At 43.4% G+C, this 23214-nt stretch overlaps 2 protein-coding genes across 4 annotated transcripts in view; both read right to left on the bottom strand.

The window, feature by feature from the left end:
- The window catches only part of GMIP (GEM interacting protein), a 57017-nt gene extending 45106 nt beyond the window's left edge, over positions 1-11911 (bottom strand). For 2 of the 3 annotated variants that reach the window (XM_024112044.3, XM_065575545.1), the window contains exons 1-3: positions 11771-11911; positions 10939-11300; positions 7769-7906 (exon numbers count right to left, since the gene is read on the bottom strand). In XM_024112044.3, the coding sequence (XP_023967812.2) occupies positions 7769-7906; positions 10939-11191 (391 nt within the window). In that variant the 5' untranslated portion in view covers positions 11192-11300; positions 11771-11911. Of the gene's footprint in view, positions 1-7768; positions 7907-10938; positions 11324-11770 lie in introns of those variants that run through there. The other variant, XM_065575544.1, reaches the window with a different exon arrangement.
- Positions 11912-15107: 3196 nt separating this feature from the next.
- Positions 15108-23214, bottom strand: NXNL1 (nucleoredoxin like 1). Its single transcript, XM_005311380.4, has 3 exons — positions 22686-23214; positions 19382-20225; positions 15108-17803 (listed from the first exon to the last, which is right to left on the bottom strand). Exons 2-3 carry the CDS (start codon positions 19705-19707, stop codon positions 17506-17508), a joined length of 624 nt encoding a protein of 207 aa, XP_005311437.1. The 5' UTR covers positions 19708-20225; positions 22686-23214; the 3' UTR covers positions 15108-17505.

Raw genomic sequence — 23214 nt, 5'->3', positions numbered from 1 at the left:
TGCAGGCAGGGCAAGGGGTGAGGGACTGGCTGGAGACAGGGGAGTGTGGGATGGGCTGGCTGGCTTCAGGCAGTGGGGTGCGGTAGGGGTTGGCTGGAGACAGGGCAGGGGGTGCGGGGCTGGTGCGGGCAGGGCAGGTGATGTGGTAGGGGCTGGCTGGAGATGGGCTGGCTGCGGGCAGGGGGTGCGGGGCTGTCTGGAGACGGGCTGGCTGCGGGCAGGGCAGGGGGTGTGGGGCTGGCTGCAGGCAGGGACTGGTACGGGCAGGGCAGGGGGTGCGGGGCTGGTGCGGGCAGGGCAGGTGATGTGGTAGGGGCTGGTGCAGGCAGGCCAGGGGGTGCGGGGCTGGTGTGGGCAGGGGGTGCAGCAGGGGCTGGCTGCGGGCAGGGGGTGCGGGTACAGGGGGTACAGCCCACCCTGTACGGTGAGTGCCCCCTTCTCCTCCCTTCCCCACCGGGGTAGCAGCAGCAGCCCGGGGCTTGGGGGCTATTTAAAGGGCCTGGGGCTCCCCTGCTTCTACCACCCCGACCCTTTAAATAGCCGCGGGAGCCCTGGGGAAGCAGTGGGGCTCCAGTGGCTATTTAAAGGGCCGGGGCGGTAGAGGCAGCGGGAGCCCCAGACTTTATAAACAGCCCCAAGAGCCCCGCAGCCCTACCCCAGGGCTCCAGCAGTGGGGCTCTGGTGGCAATTTAAAGGGCCTGGGGCTCCAGCCCCTGCTGGGAACCCCAGGCCCTTTAAATTGCCCCCTGGGGAAGCTGGGCCACCCCGGTACAGCGCCGGTACGCCGTATTGGGGCTTGGGCGCGGGGCCCTCTTAGGGGCGGGACCTGATTCAGGGGACTTGGTTGAATTGGCCTAAAGCCGGCCCTGCCTGCACCTTGCCCATGCACTGATTACCCTCCTCCCACCAACTAATGTCCTGGCTGCTGAACTTGCTGCACCATGGACTATGAAACTACCCCCTGTGATCTTTCAGCAAGGCCTGGCTGCTGCCGACCATGTGCATCAACACGTGATCAGCAGCCCTGACCTCAAACCTCACGGCTCTGCTTGCTCACAGCAGGCCATGACAGCATCCCAGGTTCAAATGTGTTTGAATCACGATAATAAATACTCTGATTTTTTAGCTTTCCTCATGAATATGAATTGATCGCTGAATCTCAGAACTCTGGGGTTGTCAGACTAGGGAAATTAAGGGACTTATTACCTGCTCCCATGAGTAATACGTGTTAGAACCAATCGCTTCTCCACTTTCCAGAGTAGGCAGGATATATGCCACCTGTGTGATGAGGTAACCAGACCCGATAAAGAAGTTCAGAGCCGCTCACTTATTTCTATTCATGTGGCTGTTTCTGGGTGGGTATAAAAGGGCATCCTGCAGCTATGAGCATGAACATTATTGGTTGCGAGCTTTAGGGTAAGTGGTGTTGACAAGTTTCTGTGGTTTAAAATGCAGAACTGTGACACAAAACATTTAATTTCCTCTAACTCATCAGCCTTCTTCCTTGTTCTGACTCAGTCTTGTGATCTCTCTCTCAGTGGGTTGACTCTTCAAGACCAATACAGTAACTAAATTCCTGGGTGGGAAGCCTGATCCAGAGTCACTGTGACAATGTACAATGCTGGTTGGAAAAGCAGCTGTTGCAGGCACTCCAGAATTTTTGTGGCTTGTGGTTCACAGAAGCCACAAGAAGCATGATTTCCCTTTCACCACTCTCTGCCAATTGCTATGGTAATACCGTCCGTTAGAATTCTCACTGCAGCTGCATCATTGTTCCTGTGGCAGTCTCTTAACCACAACTACAGAACCCTGTCTCTCCTACCGCATACACTACCCACAGAGAGTCAGGATTATAGCATTGCTGGAGGACTTATGAGAGCTAAGGCCACGGGAGCATTTCCATTCTAAACAAGTGTCTTTTATAAATATATAACCTAAAAAGAAAATTACCTTTTGGGTTGAAATTTTTCAGTCTTATGTGATCATTGTGTGTTCATTATTATACAGGTACAGAAATGTCTGTCATATTCATTTGGGGTTTGGGATTGTTTGTATACTGGTAATAAAAATGGGCTGAATCTCCTCACACGCACACTGGAGATACGGTATTGACTTCAAAGGAGTTTCTCCTGGTTTACATCAGTGCAAACAGCAGAAGGAGAAAGAGCATGAAAAGCCAGGTTACAAGTGATGGAAGGGCTTGGCTGGATACATGTGTGTGGCTGCTTACCAGCTGCTTAGGCATCATCTGCACAAGATAGGCCTAAACCTCAACATTTGTATTTAGAAACCTTCAGCATCTGGGGTATTTGAACTGGGGCTCAGGTCCACCTCTAATTTAAATAGCTATTTGCGGGGGGTGGTTATTTCATTAAACAAAGCAGTCATACTGAAATCTCCCTCTGCTGAAAAAAACTTAACCAGAACAGGCTCTCACGAGCACCTTCTATCACTAATGCCAGAACTCCCTTTGGTTCCACCCCATCTCCTTGTATCAGTCAAACATGAAACATCTCCAGATATGTGAAACACAGGTTGGAAAAAGAACAGGAGTACTTGTGGCACCTTAGAGACTAACAAATTTGTTAGTCTCTAAGGTGCCACAAGTACTCCTGTTCTTTTTGTGGATACAGACTAACACGGCTGCTACTCTGAAACAGGTTGGAAAGCTTTCCCTGTTTCCCCATATGTACCCACATGCCCAGATGCCTCACTGAGCCTCACACTCATGCAATCCTCCTATGAAAGAAGGGCCTAAACTGCAAAGTTCGTGTGCAGATCCAGGTCTACAAAGCTTGGAGGTGCTCAGAGCTGGAGTGGAGATAAAGGCCCATCTCTGTCCTCTATACCCACCGTTATGTGCCCCACAGATCTTTGCCCACATACACAAGATGAAGTACCAGCACATGTAGGTCAGAGAGTTCTCTAGTTCAGTGGTTCTCAACCAGGGGTATGTGTACCCGTGGGGATACTCAGAGGTTTCTAGGGGGTACTCAAATCATCTAGATCAGTGTTTCTCAGCCTGGGAGTTGCATCCCCCAGGGGGGTCACAGGATGGGTTATGGGGGATTGCAAGTGCAGGGCTGGCATCAGGGGGTGGCAAACAGGGCTTCAGTCATGGGCAGCAGGGTTTGGACTTCAAACCAGGCTCAAATATCACAGATATACACGTACAATAAATATATTCTAATCTATTTATTTTATTTTAAAATTTATTTTATTGTGTAATTATATGGTAAAAATGAGAAAGTAAGCAATTTTTCAGTAATAGCATGCTGTGACACTTTTGTATTTTTGTCTGATTTTGTAAGCAAGTAGTGTTTAAGTGAGGTGAATCTTGGGGTACGCAAGACAAATCAGACTCCCGAAAGGGATACTGTGGTCTGGAAAGGTTGAGAACCACGGATCTAGTTCCTCAGTGCAGACAAAGAAAGCCTTAGGCCCTTGGATTCCTATGCTGGTGGCTAGCAATTCTCCCTCCTCCTCCTGGTGCCCTCACCAATATTCAGCTCTCAGTCACACCTTCTCCAGGCAGTCTGTGGAGGGTTTGTTCTTATTTTCCCTTTTCTCCCTAATGTGGAATTACCTTTGTTTCCTGAACATTTCCCCCTTTTTCTACCTAAAAACAGAAGCTCAGCTTCAGGATAGCAGCAGCAGAACAACTTCTCTGCCTGTTTGTGGTGGCAACAGGTTCTGTGCTTATTCAGAACAAATTCCAGAACTAGAGAGTTTTAGACCCATTGTCCAATTTTTCTGATAAACACAACAAAGGAACAGAGAAAATAAACCAGTATCCACATGTTCTGTTTCTTTTCTAAGGTCTGGTTTGCTGTTTGGTGGAAGTCTCTTGACTTCAGATTCATGCCCCTACATCAGTGACTAGAACACAGGACTGAATTATATTTCCAATAAATGTACCACTGACTCACTGTGTAACTACTTAACCACTCTATGCCTCAGTTTCACTCTGTTAACTGGGGATAATTATACCTACCTAGCTTTGTAAAGCATTTTGATATTTATAGATAAAAAGTGCTATTGAAGTGTTTTATGTTGTGCAAAGACATTTATAGCAAACAGGGCTATAATGTGATACAACAGATAAATGCTAATAAATCTTAGGCACTGCAGAGACTTTAATTCTTAGGAAGTTTCTGGCACTATAAAAGTTCTTAATATAATAACAAGGCTGCTTTTGAATCCAATTAAATTCATTCATGGTGTCTCCATCATACAGTATAAAATAGTGCCCAATAGAAGTTTAGATCAAATTTCTAATCTGGATTAAGTGTCATATCCTTCTCATGTTTTAAATGTGATTTCCCACACTCAGGTCTCTGAGCTATTCACTGCAATTATCTGGATATCAGTGCCTCCAACTTCAAATTATTTGGATTATTAGTAGAACTTTCCTTAATCAGGACATATTGTACCCAATTCAGTCAGGCCCCATTAAGCTCTTAGTGGAAACATCACACCAGAGATCCCGAAATCCCTGATCTCCTCTCCCATCTCAGCCAGTCAGAGGGGAGAGGCGTGTGCTTTGACTCACTCTGCTGCCAACTCATTTCTGCCTTCCACACCTAGCAGTTTCTGCTCACCTCCCTGTTTCAACACCAAAGCAGGCTCACTACCAAGACTTTTCTAAATAAATCACTTTGAAATGTACAAGCTAGTGGGTGCAAAGCCTGAGGAAACTGAACATTTTCAGAAAGGAAAAACTCACTCCACAGATTTATTGGAAGCAAGATCATTGCAAGGAGCTGTGGGAGATATAAGCTATTGAAAGTTTGGGTAAAGTAGTAAATATTTACATTAAGCGTATTTCTGAATTCACATGCCTAGAGCCAGCGGCTGTATCTGAGCCTGCTACTATAGCATTGGAAAAACACAACACATATGGCTATTAGACATGGATCCAAACCAGAATCCCAGATCCAAGCTAGGGTAACCAGATAGCAAGTGTAAAAAATTGGGACGGGGTGGGGGGTAATAGGTGCCTGTATAAGAAAAAGCCCCCCAAATTGGGACTGTACCTATCAAATCGGGACATCTGGTCACCCTAATCCAAGCAGAATGAACTTTGGGGAAGTTTGAAAATTAAATTTGCAATTCAGGCCTATTCCAAATTTCTTCAGGACTCCAAAAGGAGCTGAACTAGGAGCATCAATTCTGAACTGGCAGCTTCTTCAGCTTATTTCCTTTAATTACTAATTTCTGCATGACCTTTACCAAACAGAAGTAGTGAGGGACAGGTGATTAGATAATGAAAACATTATTTCCTATTACAATCCAATTGTTTTCAGTTACTCTTCTAGAGGGGGAAGAGCAGTGTTCCAGGGGAGAGAAGGAGGAAGGCTAGCACTGGGGAAGGATTGTTTGGCTGTTCAGATTTCATTCTTAGCAAATCTGCAACTCCTAACTATGTAGAAAGAATACAAGGAATATTCCCAGGAGGAATCTAATCCCCATGTGAGGAACTCTGCAAATAGTGGTTCAAGTACACCAAAAATAGGGAAGGGAGGTACCCCTTATTTCAACCTAGTGTAGAACCCAGGAGTCGGGACTCCTAGCCTCATGAGTTTAACCACTCAGCTTTTCTTACTGTATTGGTTTTGTTAAAGCACAGAAAGCAGAATCCTGAGCTTTCTTTGGGCAGATGCCCACAAAAAGGAAGTATAGGAATTCTTCAGAAATGGATCAGCTTCTACATTCAATTCAACATACAGGGAGTAATAGACACTCATGCCCCGTAGACATTTAATCTCATAAATAGTCCCTGTCTCTCCCCCAATCCCCCATTTGTAGTTGAAGCAAGATTATAATTTATCCCTAGAGCAGAAGGCCTTTTCATTTGCACCCAACACTGAGATCTCCTACAAGACAGTTGCTACATCTCCTTATTGCTTTTCTAATGAAAAATGTACATTCAGTGACTGCATTAGAAAAAGTTAAGTGCTACGTTGTGGAGCAACCTCTTCTATGTTTCCTGTTAACCTTTCCCATAGGGAAAAGATTTGGTCTTTTTATAAGAACTTTTTTCCCAGCACGCCACCCCCGGGGGTGGGGAGTAGGCCTTTTAAATGTGGCAGAGAGGCACAGCTGCTGCTTTAAAGTAGCTAGCTGCTGCACCTTCCTTCCTTCCAGATGGGGTGAATATCCTTACCGGTAGGTTCCTGGGGAGACAGCATGGCATGTTCTCCTGCACATGTTCCTGAATTGCATTTACTGTTTTAAACTAGGAAAACACTGGGTTCTTCATCTTCAAACAGATTTTTTTTTAATCCTAGCACTCTGCTAGCAAAAGTATTTGCCTGAAATACAAAGCTGCTCTTAAGTAGGGTCTAACTCTTCCCCTGTGGTACGGAAGGCTGTGGTTTGGGTTCTGTTCCTGTGTGGTGTAGAAATGACCAGGTGGTAAGAATAGTCAAAGCTACCATCATCCAATCTGAACGGAATCAAGCAGGCCACCATCAGAGCTGGTATGGGACAGCCTGAGAAGAGGCCCTAATGAGGTCTGCTAGTCACAGCTTGTGGTAGGACCCTGAGAGGCTCCCCAACCCTCTGCAAATAAAGTTTTCTAAACTCCTGCTCTAAAAATTCCCAGTCTCTCCTTCAGTACTCTTGCTGAACTGGCCTCAGAATGAAAGAGCTGTAGTTATTGGCTCAGGCATGGGACTAAGTACTAAAACTAGCATGTGATAATCCTGGTTCTGACAATTACTATGCTCCCTCTGTAACCTTGGGCGGGTCACTTCACCTCTCAGGCTCTCTGCTTCCCTAGCTGTAATGTGGGGATAGTTAGTTACCTCCTCACAGGAGGGCGGGGGTGAGAATTAGCTGTTTAGGAAGCTCTAAGAACAACATTTGTTGTGGAATTGACACTGACAGTGAGGGATTTGCAGGCAGCTGCATCTCACGTGTTTTCTTTTCACAAGGAAGAAGCAGAAGAAAATGCAGTTTAAAAAAAAAAAAAAGAATGGCCATAATGACTGAGCAAGTGTCCTTGCTCCTACCACAGGAAGGGTGTGACAGGAGAAAACTTATACTCTTGTGACTGGGGTCCACTGTGCTTTGCTATTCCCTTCTAAGTGAGAGGGAGAAACTAGATGTGAGCCAGAAGTAGAATCTAGGCATCCTGATTACTGTTTCCTGGGTTAACCATTAGACCATGGCTCCTTTTTAATAGTGAAAATTACAGTGGGGAAGAAAAAAAAAAAGTGATGTCAGCAACATGTTAGTGTAACAGCAAAGTTAAATAAGGAGCATATGCCTTAAACAAACTGTACTTCAGAGAAACAAATAAGACATCATCTACCAGCACAGTACGAAAATAAACAGCAGAAACTGGTGGATGCCCTAGGCGCCTGCAGATATGGGAGGATAAAGAAAGAAGATGCCTCAACTCTGAACTTTCCTCCCTTTATAAGTTTTAGCAGCAGCTTCTCCCCCAAAATGGGACTTTTAATTGGAATAAATACAGACAATTCCTTACTTTCTGCTTCATAACATCTGTAATAACATACATTATTCGCAAAAAGAACAGGAGTACTTGTGGCACCTTAGAGACTAACAAATTTCTTTTTGCGGATACAGACTAACACGGCTGCTACTCTGAAACATACATTATTCGCATGCACAGATACCTGTCTCCATATGTGCAGCACCAGTACAATGAGACCCTGATCCTGACCGGGGATTTTGAGCACTACCCCAGTACAAACAATAAATAACACACATTTCTGACTCTTTCAGGTTGGGGATTTACCATTCACGCTGGTGATGAGGGCTGATGTGGCAAGCTGGATAACTTCACAATTCAAAGCAGGATACTTGCTCAGGAGGGAAGAGACGGCCTGCAGCAAATCTGCCAATTTAGCTTCAACAGCTCCTGAAACAAGAGCTCCTGAAATAAGAATAGTAATAAACAATTGTAAGTAATGAAGGCTATTTGTTTAAAAAAGAAAAGAAAAGAAAAGAAAGCATCCCCATGATTTAATACTGAGGGATAATAAAAAAAAAAAAAAAAAAGGGGGGGGGGAAAGGGGAAAAATCAATGACTAGTGTTTCCCTGCATAATTTCCCCCCTCCCTCTCCACAGTAAGTATCTCTGCCCCCCAGACAGAGCTAAATCCCCTCTGTGGGGGCACTGACACCTTATTGCTCCCACACACAAGTGAAGCATGCAAAAGAGAAAATAATTAACGTCCAAGAGAAAAGCATTTCCCCCATATGTGAAAACTTCAATGTACCAGGTGGAATGGAATCAGGAAGTAGACCCTTGGAACCGGACCCAAATCCAAGGTTTGCCCACACCTTGAATAGTGGGTGCTTTACTGACCGTTTATTCCTACACTTTATTTCCTATCTTTTAACCAGTTACTGATTCATAAGAGGACCTTTCCTCTTAAGAGTCTTTGGTGTATGACTTTTTCAAAGGCTCTCTGAAAATTCAAGTATGCTTTATCAACTGGATCACGCTTGTCCACAAGCTTCTTGACACCCTCAAAGAATTCTACTAGATTGATGAGGCATGATTCTTGCAAAAGCCATTTTTACTCTTTCCCAACATCATAGGTTTCTTTATGGGGCTGATAATTCTGTTCTTTCAACCAATTTGCCTAGTACTGAAGTTAGGCTTACCGGCCTATAACTGCCAGGCTCATCTCTAGAGCCTTTTTAAAAATCACAGTAACTGTCCTCCAGTCATCTGGAACAGGGGCTGATTTAACATGCCACTGTTAGTAGTTCTGCAATTTCAGATCTGAGTTTCTTCATCATTCTTGGGTGATACCATCTGGTCACGGTGACTTATTACTGTTTAATTTATCAATATGCTCCAAAACCTCCTCTAATGACACCTCAATGTGGGACATTTCCTCAGATCTGTTACCTAAAAAGAATGGCTCAGGTGTGGGAATTTCCCTCACATCCTCTGGAGTGAAGACTGATGCAAAGAATGAATTTAAGCTTCTCCGCAATGTCCTTTTCTTCCTTGAGGGCTCCTTTAGCACTTCAATCATCCAGTGGCACCACTGATTGTTTGGCAGGCTTCCTGCTTCTGATGTACTTAAAATTTGTTTTGCTGTTAGTTTTTGTGTCTTTTGCTAGTTGCTCTTTAAATTCTTTTTTGGCCTTCCTAATTATACTTGATTTGCCAGTGTTTATGCTCCTTTCTATTTTTCTCCATAGGATTTGACTTCCAATTTTTAAAGGATGTCTTTGTCTCCAACCACCTCTTTACTCTGTTTAGTCATGTGGCACTTTTTTGGTCCTCTTACTGTTTTTTTTTTTTTTTTTTTTAATTTGGAGTATATGTTTAGTTTGAGACTTTATTATGGTGTTTTGAAATAGTTTACATGCAGCTTTCAGGCATTTCACTCTTGTGACTGTTCCTTTTAATTTCCATTTAACTAGTGTCTTTGTTTTTGTGTACTTTCCCTTTTTAAAATTAAATGTGACTATACTGGGTTTCTTTGATATTTCCCCACATACAAGGATGTTAAATTTAATTGCATTATGGTTGCTATAACCAAGTGCTTCAGCTATATTCCCCTCTTGGACCAGATCCTGTGTTCCACTGAGGACTAAAGAGTTCCCTCTCCCCTTGTGGGCTCCAGCAGTAGCTGCTCCAAGAAGCAGTCATAAATGGAATCTAGAAATTTGATCTCTGCATCTTATCCTGAGGTGATATGGACCCAGTCAATCCCCGATTATTATTGGATTTTCTCTTTTTGTAGCCTCTCTAGTCTTCCTGAGCATTTCACAATCACTGTCACCATCCTGAGCAGGTGGTCGGTAGTAAAATCCTACTGCTATACTTTTATTATTCAAGCATGGAATTTCTGTCCACAAAGTTAAAGTTTGATTCATTTAAGATTCTTTTTTGCTATATTTGACTCTATGCTTTCTTTCCCATATAGTGCCACTCCTGCACCAAAGTGACATACTCTGTCACTCCTATATATTTTGTACCTGATATTATCATGTCCCTTTGATTATCATAATTCCACCAAGTTTCTGTGATGCCTATTATATAAATATCCTTGTTCAATACCAGACACTCAAGTTCACCCATCTTAGTATTTAGACTTCTTGCATTTGTATATAAGCATTTATAAAATTTGTCAATATTTAGTTGTCTACCTTCATGTGATGTAATTGAAGGAGACTCCTTTTCATTTGACTATTTCTCTTCAGTTCCTACCTCTACTTTATTAACTTCCATCCTCTCTTCTTCACTAGGATCTAGAGTATCCTCCTCTAAGGGATGTCTTGTACCACACTGTTTGCTCCTGCACACCTGTTGGCTTTCCCCCATGCTGATGTGATATGTCATTAAACAAAGTCACTTTGCCATTTAGCATAAATGTAGATAGGACCCTCCCTGGATACCATCCATCCTTATGCAGGATATAGTTAGACAATGCTGCTGTTAGCAATGCAGGCTAGATTTTCAGCATCTGCTTCCTTTTAGTGGGTTTCATTGTAGTCACTAACACTACTGTTTAGAACGGCTGTAAATCAGATTTTTCATTCACCAGTAATTGCAGGTGCCATCTATAGCACATAGGAGCCTTTGCTTTTCATTTGATGAAGCAACTGGGTTCTTATTTGCGGAAGGGCTATAAAATGTGCTTGCAGTTATTTATAGATGCAATAAATATGGGTGCAATTAATACAAAGAAGAGTACACATTATTAAGTGCCTGCTAAAAAGGGAAGTAGGCATTGAAAGTCTGGTCTGAAAGGTCTGAGGGTCATCTGACTTCATTGTTTTTTATATGTAGTGTACCAAAGAATGCTGGCTGCTTTATAGAACAAAGACCCTGGGTCCTGTCCAGACCTTTTCAAGTCCAGCCCAGAATTGGTATGATGTTAACTTTTATGCTAGCCTTTCTTGTAAATGAACAAACATATGTAAATTTTAGACATTTACCTTCTCTTTGGAAAAGCTCCCGGAGGCTCTGGAATTTGCCATCGATGTTCCTCAGATGTCCAGTTACGTGCAGCAGCTTGTTGGTACACAGGTCCATTTGACCAATGCAGTTACCAGAGGTAGGTTTCTGGACTGAAGCCCAAACAGCGGTCAGGAACCCAGAGTCATGCTCAGAAGTAAAGTGCTCACTGTCTGGTGATTTGCCTCCAATCTGAATGTAACTGGCATTGTCCTGTACTCCTGTCCGATTCATGGTAATGTCAGAGGTATTAGTAAGCACAGAGTAGAACCTCTTTGTCACAAATCATGTTTTCTGGTACACATTTCTGCAGTCTTACAGACTTCTGCACAGCTCGCTGTCCCTAAAATAAGTAGAAGAAACATTCTATACAAGGCCTCAAAATTCAATACAAAATGCCTGGAATAAGTGAGGATTTGAGATTAATTCTCAAGAATCATTTCTGTGATCATTTATTTAAATATAATTTTCTAATTCTGTTGCTGCTGCCTTTTGACAGTCTAGCAAATGAGACTTTAGTCACTTCGAATGTGTAGTAAATACCATTACGAAAACTCCTCCTCCTGCACATTTCAGCAAATGGAGACCCAAGTTCAGGAAAGACTCGGGTTTTCCTCAGAGAGACTGATATCAAAGTGAAACTCAAACATCCACATGCAGCAGCACTGTGTTTTCTTGTGAGCTCTTTTAATACAAGTCAGATTCTTTAAAAGTAAAAGTATTTTTGTTCAGGTGCACTGCTAGAATGTTATGAGTCACCTTCATTCTCCTTCCCTATTTAAGTCAGGGGTAGGGGGAAACAAAAATGACAACCTGTTTGAAAAACCAGTTTGCCGAATGTCCCATGTGTAAAGGCACCTCGCTCTTGGCTGATAAAAATGGAAAATCAAGTAGTTGTCCTGACTCAGTCCTTTGTGCAGCAATAGCTCTTGATGTTTGCAGCTTCTGAACTCTCCTGATACGCCCCTCAGTCTGAATCCTTTCAGAGGGCACCAGTCCTGGAAGTCTCACTACCGTGTTCTCTGTGTGGGATGAGTCTCTCAAACTCCAGACAAGTGTCAGGCTATGTGGATTTTCCACATTCCTGCTGGGAGTTATGAAATCACTCATTTCCCAGAGTATCTATACCATCTATAGGAGCAAACTGATCCTGCTACCACTCTTTTGTTAACCCCTTTATTACCTGAAGATCTGTAAACTGCCTTCATAGTAAAAATTATTAGCAAATTGAATTACACAAGCATAACAAGATATTTTATAGGAAGATTAATGTATAATTCAAAAAGGAAAATGAGTTATGCAGACAAGCCAGCAGGTGGAGAGTTTGGAAAATGAATTGCTCAGAAATGTATTATTACTTGTATTATGGTAGCACCTAGATGCCCCAATAAGCGATTGGGATGCCCAATGTGCACTATACTCACATAATAAAAAGTTTAGTTTATATACATATTCACTCATATAATACTCAGTATTTTATATAGTGCTTTTAAACTTAAAAAAAGGGTTACAGACATTAGGAAATCAATCCTTGCAACACCCGTGATCTGGGTCAGTCAGACAGTATTGTTATCCTCATTTCATTGATGGAGAATTGGAGATGCAGAGAAGTTAAGTGACTTGCCCATGGCCACAGATGGCGCGAATATTAGAGCCAGCATTAGAATGCAGAAACTCCCTGCTTCTAACCCTGTGCTCTAGCCACTAACGAGTACTGCTTCTAATAGAGTACTTATATGCTATGTGTGCTGACAATACTAAGCTTCTGTAATAATATATTTAAAGTATTCAGTGAGCACTTTATAGGGGTACAAAGCATACTAATGTCTATGCCTCTTTAGCTTTCTCCCTCTCTACTGACTGCTTTTCTCATCATACTTCTAGACTACAGTACTGTCTTTTAAATAATTTAGATATCCAGACCTATTTGTACACAGTGATATTCCAGTGTTGAAGGATTTACCCAAATAACACTCCATCTTAGTTGTACAACTATTTCATACAGCATTCTTCATCATTTATATTACCAATAATATAAAAAAGCCTGTCAAATGGGTGCACTTTAACTTTGAGTATGTGGCCAGATCCCTGGTGCACCCTCAGTAATTGGTGCTTTTGGCACTTAAGCTTCTTTTTGGCCCACTGTGGAAACACAGAACTAGGCAGCACTGGATCCGACATCTGTATACAGCTGGTGACTTCCTTCACAGAGTTTTTGTACCCTTGTTGTCTTTTTGGATCCTGAATAGCTCACTCCTCAGAGCCTGTCACAGAAAAAGGTTAGAGCAAACAAATGACTTGTCTCTATTTTTCAGCATGCCAGCACTTTGCCTTTTGGCAGATTCACTTTTCTTTTGTATAGTTGTTCCATTTCCCCTGTTGTACTTGTGGGTCTTTCAAAAAGTAACAAAGGTAAGAAACATTTTTTACAAATAGGAAAATATGATTGTAAAACCACAAAAATTAGCAGAGGGAGTCATGAGTGGGTACAGCACTTGAAAATGGTTATTACTAGGTTTTTAAGCTGACATGAATTCAAGTGGAGAGTGTCCTTTCAATAGCATCACAATGTTTGGAGTATGGGAAGCACTATGAATGCTAATTAGTAGCCATAACACTAATATTGGCAGTCTTTATATAGGTAGGGATATGTGTGTGTGTGTGTGTGTGTGTATAAAACCATTATCCTTTTCCTCTCCCATACAATAATATTTTTGTTGATTTTTAATTTAGAGGCTTTTAAAATTATATTGGTATAATCACCTGTTGTATTGTTGTACATTGCTTTATTGAAGACTTGGAGTGGATCAGGAAGTCCAGTATCTCTCATCCAAAAGCTACTTTATCCCAAATTATTGTCTTCTGTTTTTATTTTTATCTATTTATTAAGCACCAAAGTGCTGTACAGAACACAGAAAATGTCCCAAAGAGAGTGAACTGGCTGCTGAACATATTGTTCTCTCAAGTAACCTTTAATCACACTTTGAAATGGTGAGATGCTCTTGTCCTACTGATGACCAGACAGTTGAAAAATAATAAGATGCAACAGGTCATTTACACAGAATATCAAAACTCACATGATATTCTGTTTCATTATTTTTCTCTTTGTATCCTAGAGTATTAGAAATATAGCAAGTCTACAGATACACTCCTTTTACAGACCAGGCAGGACTGCCATAGTGTTAGAGATGAAGGTGGCACTGGGTCCCTTGCAGCCATTCAGTTTACATTTTTCCTCCTCCTTTCCCCTTCTACTTGCCAGTCTTGCTACATAAATAGAGGGAGGATTAAAAGAGAAAACTAGTTGAACAGGCTGGTCCTGTCTTATGCCTCTCTCTGTCTTCACTAGAAACATACCTTCTTTCAGTTCTTCCATTTGTTCATTCAGGCTATTTAAACTGGCCTGCTGGGCAATTTAAGAATACAAAATCAGAGGCCTGAAATGCAAGATTACTGGGTTCTATTCCCTGCTCTTCCATGAGTTTATTGTGGTCAGGTCACTTAGGCCAAAATTTTCAAACACTGATGCCTAAATTTAGGCACCTAAGTTTTTATTTACACAGATATCTAAGTGGCTTGATTTCCAGAGGTGCCGAGCAGTTGGAATTATGGTTGCAACTGGACAGCAGGATTGGAGTTGTGCCCATTCTCTCTGCTGACTCAGCTGCTGAAGTCTTGAGTTATCCTATGTATTAGAACTGAGATAATAGGGACTGGGTTATTTATCAGCCTAGCTGTCTAAAGCAATTGCCTTGCTACAAAACTATTTTAATTCAACCTGGGTAGTTAATGAGTGAGGCCCCAGGTAGTAATTTGGACGGGGCAGTCAAAGACCCCTCATTGCGGGCTTCCTTGAGACTAAGCCTTGCTAAATCATGGGCTAAAGAAGATAGGATTCAGTCCTAGTTGCTCCTTAGGCAAAAAAGAAAAGCAGTTTCTAATCTCTTATTTGACCCATAGTAATGAAATGCTTCAATTGTGAATGAGGTTATAGTTAGCACAAAAAAAGAGTAAAAGGAGTTACTTAAAAGATGCTAAAATGACTATAAATTGTCAATCATGCCCTCATTTGTGACTGACAGGTGTTCAGCAATTGTTACTTACTACCAGCAGATGGCAACATAGATTAGAGACTAAAACTGTGGTTTATTTATTATTTAACATAGCCCCACAGGGGTGCATCAGCATCACTGAATATAAAAATCAAACAGTGATGGTGGGAAAAAATCCATTCAGCAGCACTGAAATTAACATGTTCTAGAACTTTAAACTGTGTAACATTACCAGTGATATGCAAGGTGAATCAGAAACTGTCAAAAAGAACAGGAGTACTTCTGGCACCTTAGAGACTAACAAATTTATTAGAGCATAAGCTTTCGTGGACTACAGCCCACATCTTCGGATGCAGAAACTGTCACTCACTCACACCAGTATCACCTAGGTCCATAACAAGTCAAATGTGTTGGCCGGTTCACCTGTTCCACAAGAGGATTTGGTTCATAGTCCTTTTAGTGGTCTGTGCATAACACATTAATAGCAACCTATATATACACTATTGTTTTTAAAAATTAAAATGTCTTCCTCACTTTTTTTGGTGAATTACCAATTGCTTTATTGTGCAGAGCAGTATTTCTGAAAGCCACTGGCTGTTCTATAGTTCATTTTCTGGCTAATTTCTAAGTAAATGAATGGCTGAGATCTCAATGTGAGACTTTCACGAAGGCAGGTTTAGATTCTTGAGCTCAAGAAATCAAAATGTGACAGCTGATACAGCCAGACGGTCATTAATGTGCTGCTAACACAGGGGTGGGCAAACTTTTTGGGCCGAGGGCCACATCTGGGTGGGGAAATTGTATGCAGGGCTAGGGCAGGGGGTTGGGGTGTGTGAGGGAGTGCGAGGTGTGGGAGGGGGTGCGGTGTGCAGGAAGGGGTTCAGGACAAGGGATTGGGGCAGAGGAGGGGTGTGGGGTGTATGAGGGAGCTCGGGGAAGGGGGTTGGGGTGCAAAGTGCAGGAGGGGGCTCAATTCAGGGGTGCAGGAAGGGTGCAGACTGCGGGAGGGGCTCAGGGCAGGGGGTTGGGGTGCAGAAGGGGTGCGGGGTGCGGCAGGGGGTTGGGGTGCACAGGGGTGCAGGGTGCAGCAGGGAGCTCAGGGCAAGGGATTGGGGCAGAGGAGGGGTGCGGGGTATATGAGGGGGCTCAGGGAAGGGGGTTGGGGTGCAGGAGGGGTGCAGACTGCGGGAGGGGGCTCAGGGCAGGGTGTTGGGGTGTGTGCAGGGTGTGGCAGGGGGTTGGGATGCACAGGAGTGCAGGGTGCAGCAGGGAGCTCAGGGCAGGGGGTTGGGGTGCAGGAGGGGTGCGGGGTGTATGAGGGGGCTCAGGGAAGGGGGTTGGGGTGCAAAGTGCAGGGGGGGCTCAATGCAGGGGTGTAGGAAGGGTGCAGACTGCGGGAGGGGGCTCAGGGAAGGGGGCTGGGGTGCAGGAGGGGTGCAGACTGTGGGAGGGGGCTCAGGGCAGGGTGTTGGGGTGTGTGCGGGGTGTGGCAGGGGGTTGGGGTGCACAGGAGTGCAGGGTGCAGCAGGGAGCTCAGGGCAGGGGGTTGGGGTGCAGGGTGTACGAGGGGGCTCAGGGCAGGGAATTGGGGTGCAGGGTGCAGGACGGGGCTCAGGGCAGGGAGTTGGGGTGCAGGAGGGGTGCAGGGTGCAGGCAGGGAGCTTAGGCAGGGAGTTGGGGGGCGGGGTGCAGGAGGGGTTCGGCCCAGCGCCACTTACCTAAAGCCGTTCCGGGGTGGCAGCAGTGTGCACCAGGGCCAGGGCAGGCTCCCTGCCTGCCTGCCCTGTCCCCGGCCCCGCGTCGCTCCAGGAAGCGCAGCGGCCCCAGGCAGAGGGTTCCACATGCGCTGCCCTTGCTGTGCCTCCAGGTACCTCTCTTGAAGCTCCCATTGGCCGTGGTTCCCCGTTCCCGGCCAATGGGAACTGCGGGGGGCGGTGCCTGGAGGCAAGGGCAGTGCACGGAGTCCCCCGCCCGGGGGCCACAGGAAAGTGGTACCAGCCACTTCTGCAGAGCGGTGCGGGGCCTGCGGCGCCACAGGGGGCAATCTCGCGGGCCGGATCCAAAGCCCTGAGGGGCCAGAACCAGCCCGCGGACCGTAGTTTACCCACCCCTGTGCTAACAGAAACTCTCTATGCAATAAAGGGAAAAAAGTGAGTGTGAGAACAGGAGGAAATGTTCTCTGGGGCATTTCTGTCCAATAATGTCCCATTATAATATAAACAGACCTATTATATGAATAGATGTCAGTGAGGAAAAGGAAATGCCTCTCCTCAGGCTGCATCTTTAATCCTGGCATGGTTGTCTCATTTCCCCAGCCACATGTTGTTCCCTGTTCAGAATCCTCCAGTTGCCACTGAGATCCTGAGACTTTGTGAAGATACAAATGTCTATACTAACTTGTGCTGCAGTAAAGCTACCCTCTTGTGTCTGGAAACAGTTGAGTCCTGCTTCAGGATAACCACAAGCCTAGCATATGTATGTACCGCTGGAACTTCATCAGTCCATATCAGGACAGAGCACTTCCTCGCTCTCCTTCTTTTTCCTTGTCTTCTTGTCCAGCTTGTACTTGAGGCGGCGGATCGGATCGGTGATGCTCCTCTTGGCCAAGTCATCAAAGTCCTCTGCCAAGAGAAAGCTCCTGTCAACCAGCTCAGCGGCCTCCTGCCAGTTCCTGAAACAGGCAGTGCCCAAGCACCTGATCTCCTCCACAGCATTCCCAGCAATCACCTCCCCGCTTGGCTTCAGCACCACCACTACAGGTGTGTTGGACACAGCAAACCTCAACTCCAGCTCCCTAGAAATCAACAAGGGAAGAAACCTTAAATCACAAAGCCCAGAGCTCCATGGGCAAGGCACTGAAGACATTATACCCCTTCTGCTGGGAAGAGTGATGGGGATACCCATGTTGCTGCTTCCCTTCCTGCTGCCGCACTGTGGGGTGAGTTTCCAAACCTCCTTTTTAGGTGATTAATTGCATGATGCGTACAGTATCTTCTCTGGGAAGGAAAACACTCCTGACTCCTAAGGGCAGCATGGGAGTGGTCTATGAACTGGAAGTGAGCTAGAAATCCTGCTTTCTTGTCCTACTTCTCATAATGACTCTGTGTACAGACTTGGGCAGATCACTTCCCCTCTCTGTGCCAGCAAATGGGGCTAATATAATTGACCCGCCTCACAGAGGGATGTAAGAACTAACTAGTTAAAATTCGTAAGAAGCGTTGAAGCTGTAACATGCTCAGGTTTATTGTCAAGTGGGCAGGGAGCATTCAAAGTCACTACTATTTACATTGCTGTTTATTCTGCCACTAATGTGGGTACAATATTTTGGTGCATGTTTCCCTTTTGCTTTACGTGTTTTCTAGTGTCTCACAAGCAGCCTGGTGGGACAATCTCTCTGTTGGATCCTTTAAGAGCAAGAAATAAACAGGCACTATAAAAGAACACAAAACACTCAGTGTCCAGATTCCAAGAAAACACCAATTGTAACAAAGCTTTGAGAGTCTAGAAATCACAGCACTAGATGAGCCTTTATGGCTCTGACTCCTTAGGAATATATCAAAAAACTGCTTAAAAACAACTATAACAAAACACTTTGTACTTATCCAGCTCCCTGTACATACCTAGGTCACTTCACCCAGGTAACAATGAGCGTTGCAAAATGATAAAGCATTATCTCCATTTTGCAAAGCAACAAACCGGCAGGAGGGGTGAAAAGCTTGCAGAAGACCACATAGCGAGTCAGTGGCAGAGATAAGAATAGAGTCAAGGTACTCTGCAGCTAAGTCCTCTGGACAACACTGCCTCTCACAGAGAAGAGTTTGTTGTAGACAAACTGCACTGAGGCTGATCCAGCTTTATTTATTCCTGCTGTCTATATTTCTCCAAAGCCTCCCTCCTCATTACACCCACTTTGTATTATTTTCCCTCTCGTACATTTGGAATCTCTCCCCACTCTTCTGCTTCAGATGGTCTTCTTTCTTTGTTCAAACCACCCTTAAAACTCACTCCTTTCACAAAGACTGCCAATAATAATCCATGAAACAGACTTTTAAAATACATGTGCTACCATGAGTCTGAAACCTCAACCTAGGGACAGCTGGGCCTAGTAGAGTGATCTTGGGACTGGGAGTCAGAACTCCTGATTTCTAATTCTGGCTATGCCCCTTTGATTCACTGTGTGGCCTTGGACAACTCACTTCCCCTTGCTGAGCTTCAGTTTCTCCATCTATAATAATGGGGACCCAACTCCTTCTACAGATAAAGAGTGCTAGATAAGTGCAAAGTGCTGTTATCATCTGTGTGTCAGTTGTGAACTGTTATCTGTGTCTGATTAGATTAAATTATCTGTCTTGTTGGTTTATTAAGATCTTACCTTTTGAACTCATCCTGGAAGGGTAAGAACAGCCACCTTTTTGGCATGGTCTTCAGGAACTTTTCTTGCTTCTCCTCTGTCTCATCCTGAGACACGTACACCAGGACCAGCTGGGAAGCCCTTTCCACATAAAATTCATCAGTGAGTCTCACAAAGAAATCTTTGAGGACAGGTGAAAACTCCTGGCATCGAGTGCATTCACCAGATCCAAAATACAGCAGCATCACTTTGTTATCCAGTCTCTGGCTAAGTTCACGCTCAGTGTCCACTTCATCACAGTCCTTGTTGTTTGTAATCAGGATCTTCCCAGTAAAAAGGGAAACCATGGCTAGCTAAACCTAGGAGATAAGGCTGATAAAAGATTAGTTAATAAGTAATTACAACTGATCAATTTGAGGCTCTTTTGCAATGAAGGCAGGATTCCATCCCTATGTCTGGGAGTTCAGTGTGAGGAAAGATTGCACAGCCTCTTCAGGGAACCTCCACCCTGTTGCGTCCCCTCATGAAGTCTCCAGGAGTTTGTCAGTAAGATCATTCTTCTACATACTGTTCCCTTCACAATGCTGTCAGAAAATGCACCAGTCCTGCTGCTGCTCAGGCTCTGCCCGGGTTTACAGTAAATCCAATAGTCTTCCTGTTGTGCTTCATCTCCCACCCTATTAATAGTATCTGACACATCAAACTCTGCAAAGACTTCTTTAATCTTCTTAAACTGTTGACCTGGCTCCTGTGGGGCCATTCAGAGCAGCTGTTTAAACGATCACAGAAATGCACCAGGATCTGTCATTGGTACAAGCTGTAACAATTCCCTGGTAGGAAAGCAGGGTGGGGGGGATGGTTGTAGCTAAAGGAAGCAGGAGAGAAGGGGAGCATCTTTACAATCTTTGGTATGCCACTAAGGACATTCTTAAATAGAGATATTAAATGACAACCCTGTGCATTGCTTTTACACAAAACATGGTTTCAGGGTAGCAGCTGTGTTAGTCTGTATCCTCAAAAAGAACAGGAGTACTTGTGGCACCTTAGAGACTAACAAATTTATTAGAGCATAAGCTTTCGTGGGCTACAACCCACTTCTTCGGATGCATATATGCTTTCATGGTGTGAGATGCATCTTATAAGGATGATAATGTGAATCTGATTTCCAACAATTGTACTTTCATATAAACGCTCTTCAAGAGGACAGAAAAATCGCTCTTTAAAAAGAGAAACAAGAGTTTGGGTCCATTATGCTCATGATCTTTGAAGAGGAATTAGTGTTAACATGAAAAACCGTTTTAAGATCTCAAATCAATAACATACTAGCCTGATAAGTTTATACAGTGTTGTATATAATAGGTAAGCTCCAGCAGTGTTCAGTGCTATATGATAAGCTTATGCCAAAGATATATGGAGTTTAATACCTCGTAAAATAAAATATTAGAAAATCTGTGTGTTTTATATCCACTTGCAAAATCTTGAGCTCAGAGTTGTTTCTCTTGCTACTGAGATCACAAACACCTAAAGCAGAGGTGGCAATGCAGAGAAATGTTTGTTTTAGGTGTGTATGATATCAGTTGCTCTGGCAGGAAAACAAAGAACCCTAGACTCAGGACTTGACAAATAAAAATAATTGATTTTCAAATACTGTTTAATACATATAGTTAGGGCTGTCAAGCGATTAAAAAAATTAATCACAATTAATCGTGCTGTTAATAATAGAATACCATTTATTTAAATACTTTTGGATGTTTTCCACATTTTCAAATATATTTCAATTTCAACACAGAATACAAAGTGTACAGTGATCACTTTATTTTATTATATTTGCACTGTAAAAATAAGAAATAGTATTTTTCAATTCACTTAATACAAGTACTGTAGTTAAATCTCTTTATCGTGAAAAGTTGAACTTATAAATGTAGAATTATGCACAAAAAATAACTGCATTCAAAATAAAACAATGTCAAACTTTATAGCCTACAAGTCCATTCAGTCCTACTTCTTGTTCAGCCAATTGCTCAGACAAACAAGTGTGTTTACATGTGCAGAAGACAATGCTGCCCGCTTCTTGTTTACAGTGTCACCTGAAAGTGAGAACAGGCGTTCACATGGCACTGTTGTAGCTGACATTGCAAGATATTTACATGCCAGATGTGCTAAAAATTCGTATGTCCCTTCATGCTTCAACCACCATTCCAGAGGACATGCGTCCATGCTGATGATGGGTTCTGCTCAATAACAATCCAAAGCTGTGCAGATCAACGCATGTTCATTTTCATCATCTGAGTCAGATGCCAGCAGCAGAAGGTTAATTTTCTTTTTTGGTGGTTCGGGTTCTGTAGTTTTTGCATTGGCGTGTTGCTCTTTTAAGACTTCTGAAAGCATGCTCCACACCTGGTCCCTCTCAGATTTTGGAAGGCACTCCAGATTCTTAAATCTTGGGTCAAGTGCTGTAGCTATCTCTAGAAATCTCACATTGGTACCTTCTTTGCATTTTGTCAAATCTGCAGTGAAAGTGACTTAAAACAAACAACATGCTGGGATATCATCAGAGACTGCTATAATATGAAATATATGGCAAATGCAAGTAAAACACAGAACAGGAGACACAATTCTCTCCCAAGTTGTTCAGTCGCAAATTTAATTAACTCATCATTTTTTTAATAAGCATCATCAGCATGGAAGCAAGTCCTCCAGAATGGTGGCCAAAGCATGAAGGGGCATACGAATGTTTAGCATATCTGGCATGTAAATACCTTGCAAAGCTGGCTACAAAAGGGCCATGTGAACGCCTGTTCTCACTTTTGGGTGACGTAAATAAGAAGCAGGCAAGCAGTATCTCCCGTAAATGTAAACAAACTTGTTGTCTTAGTGATTGACTGAACAAGAAGTAGGACTGAGTGGACTTGTAGGCTCTAAAGTTTCACATTGTTTTTGAGTGCATTTATGTAACAAAAAAAATCTACATTTGTAAGTTGCACTTTCACGATAAAGAGACTGTACTACAGTACTTGTTTGAGGTGAATTGAAAAATACTATTTCTTTTATTATTTTCACAGTGCAAATATTTGTAATAAAAATATAAAGTGAGCACTGTACACTTTGTATTCTGTGTTGTAATTGAAATTAATATATTTGAAAATATAGAAAAATATCCAAAATATTTAATAAATTTCAATTGGTATTCTATTTTTAACAGTGCGATTAAAACTGTGATTAATTGCAATTAATTTTTTTATTGTGATTATTTTTGAGTTAACTGTGATTAATCAACAGCCCTACTTATAATTCATATTTATTAGATATTAAAAGCACTACATACCACATACTGACAACAGCGCCAGGTTCAGGGACATCTCTCCAATATCATAGCTTTTATGATGTCACATAGGATATAATGACAGTGAGTTACATCTTAATATCATCACTCTGCTTCTCGTGGTAACTTGTTTTCTGTGTTTTAGACACTAGTGCCTCAGTGGCTTCATCCTACAGCCTTGGTGGATTTGTCCCTCAGACTGTTGCAATTTCCAGTCTGTTGCATATAATGCTGGGTTGCATATAATGCTAGTAGAGCTGGGCCAAGAGGAAGGGTCATTGCTGTCTGTGGCTGGGAGCAAGCGCTGTTTCCAGCAGAAAGTCCTGACCCAGGAAAACCAAAAATACTATCCCAGCTCGCCCCTGTATGGTCCTCCCTCCAGCCCCGCCCCCCAGGTTCTCTATGCTCCTCCTTCCAGCCACTCTCTCCTAGGGTGACCAGATGTCCCGATTTTATAGGGACAGTCCCGATTTTTGGGTCTTTTTTCTTATATAGGCTCCTATTATCCCCCCACCCCCGTCCCGATTTTTCA

This window comes from Chrysemys picta, chromosome 22 (assembly GCF_011386835.1).
Source record: "Chrysemys picta bellii isolate R12L10 chromosome 22, ASM1138683v2, whole genome shotgun sequence".
In the NCBI taxonomy this organism is placed as follows: domain Eukaryota; kingdom Metazoa; phylum Chordata; order Testudines; family Emydidae; genus Chrysemys; species Chrysemys picta.
Note: the sequence above shows the minus strand (reverse complement) of the source record. Positions and strands in the feature narration are given on the sequence as shown.

Excerpts from the sequence above, each read along its gene's own strand:
- NXNL1 (XM_005311380.4), bottom strand. The coding sequence starts at position 19,707 with ATGGTTTCCCTTTTTACTGGGAAGATCCTGATTACAAACAACAAGGAC. Across the intron at positions 17,804-19,381 it reads TTCCAGGATGAGTTCAAAAG|GGAGCTGGAGTTGAGGTTTG; the intron begins GTAAGATCTTAA and ends GTTGATTTCTAG.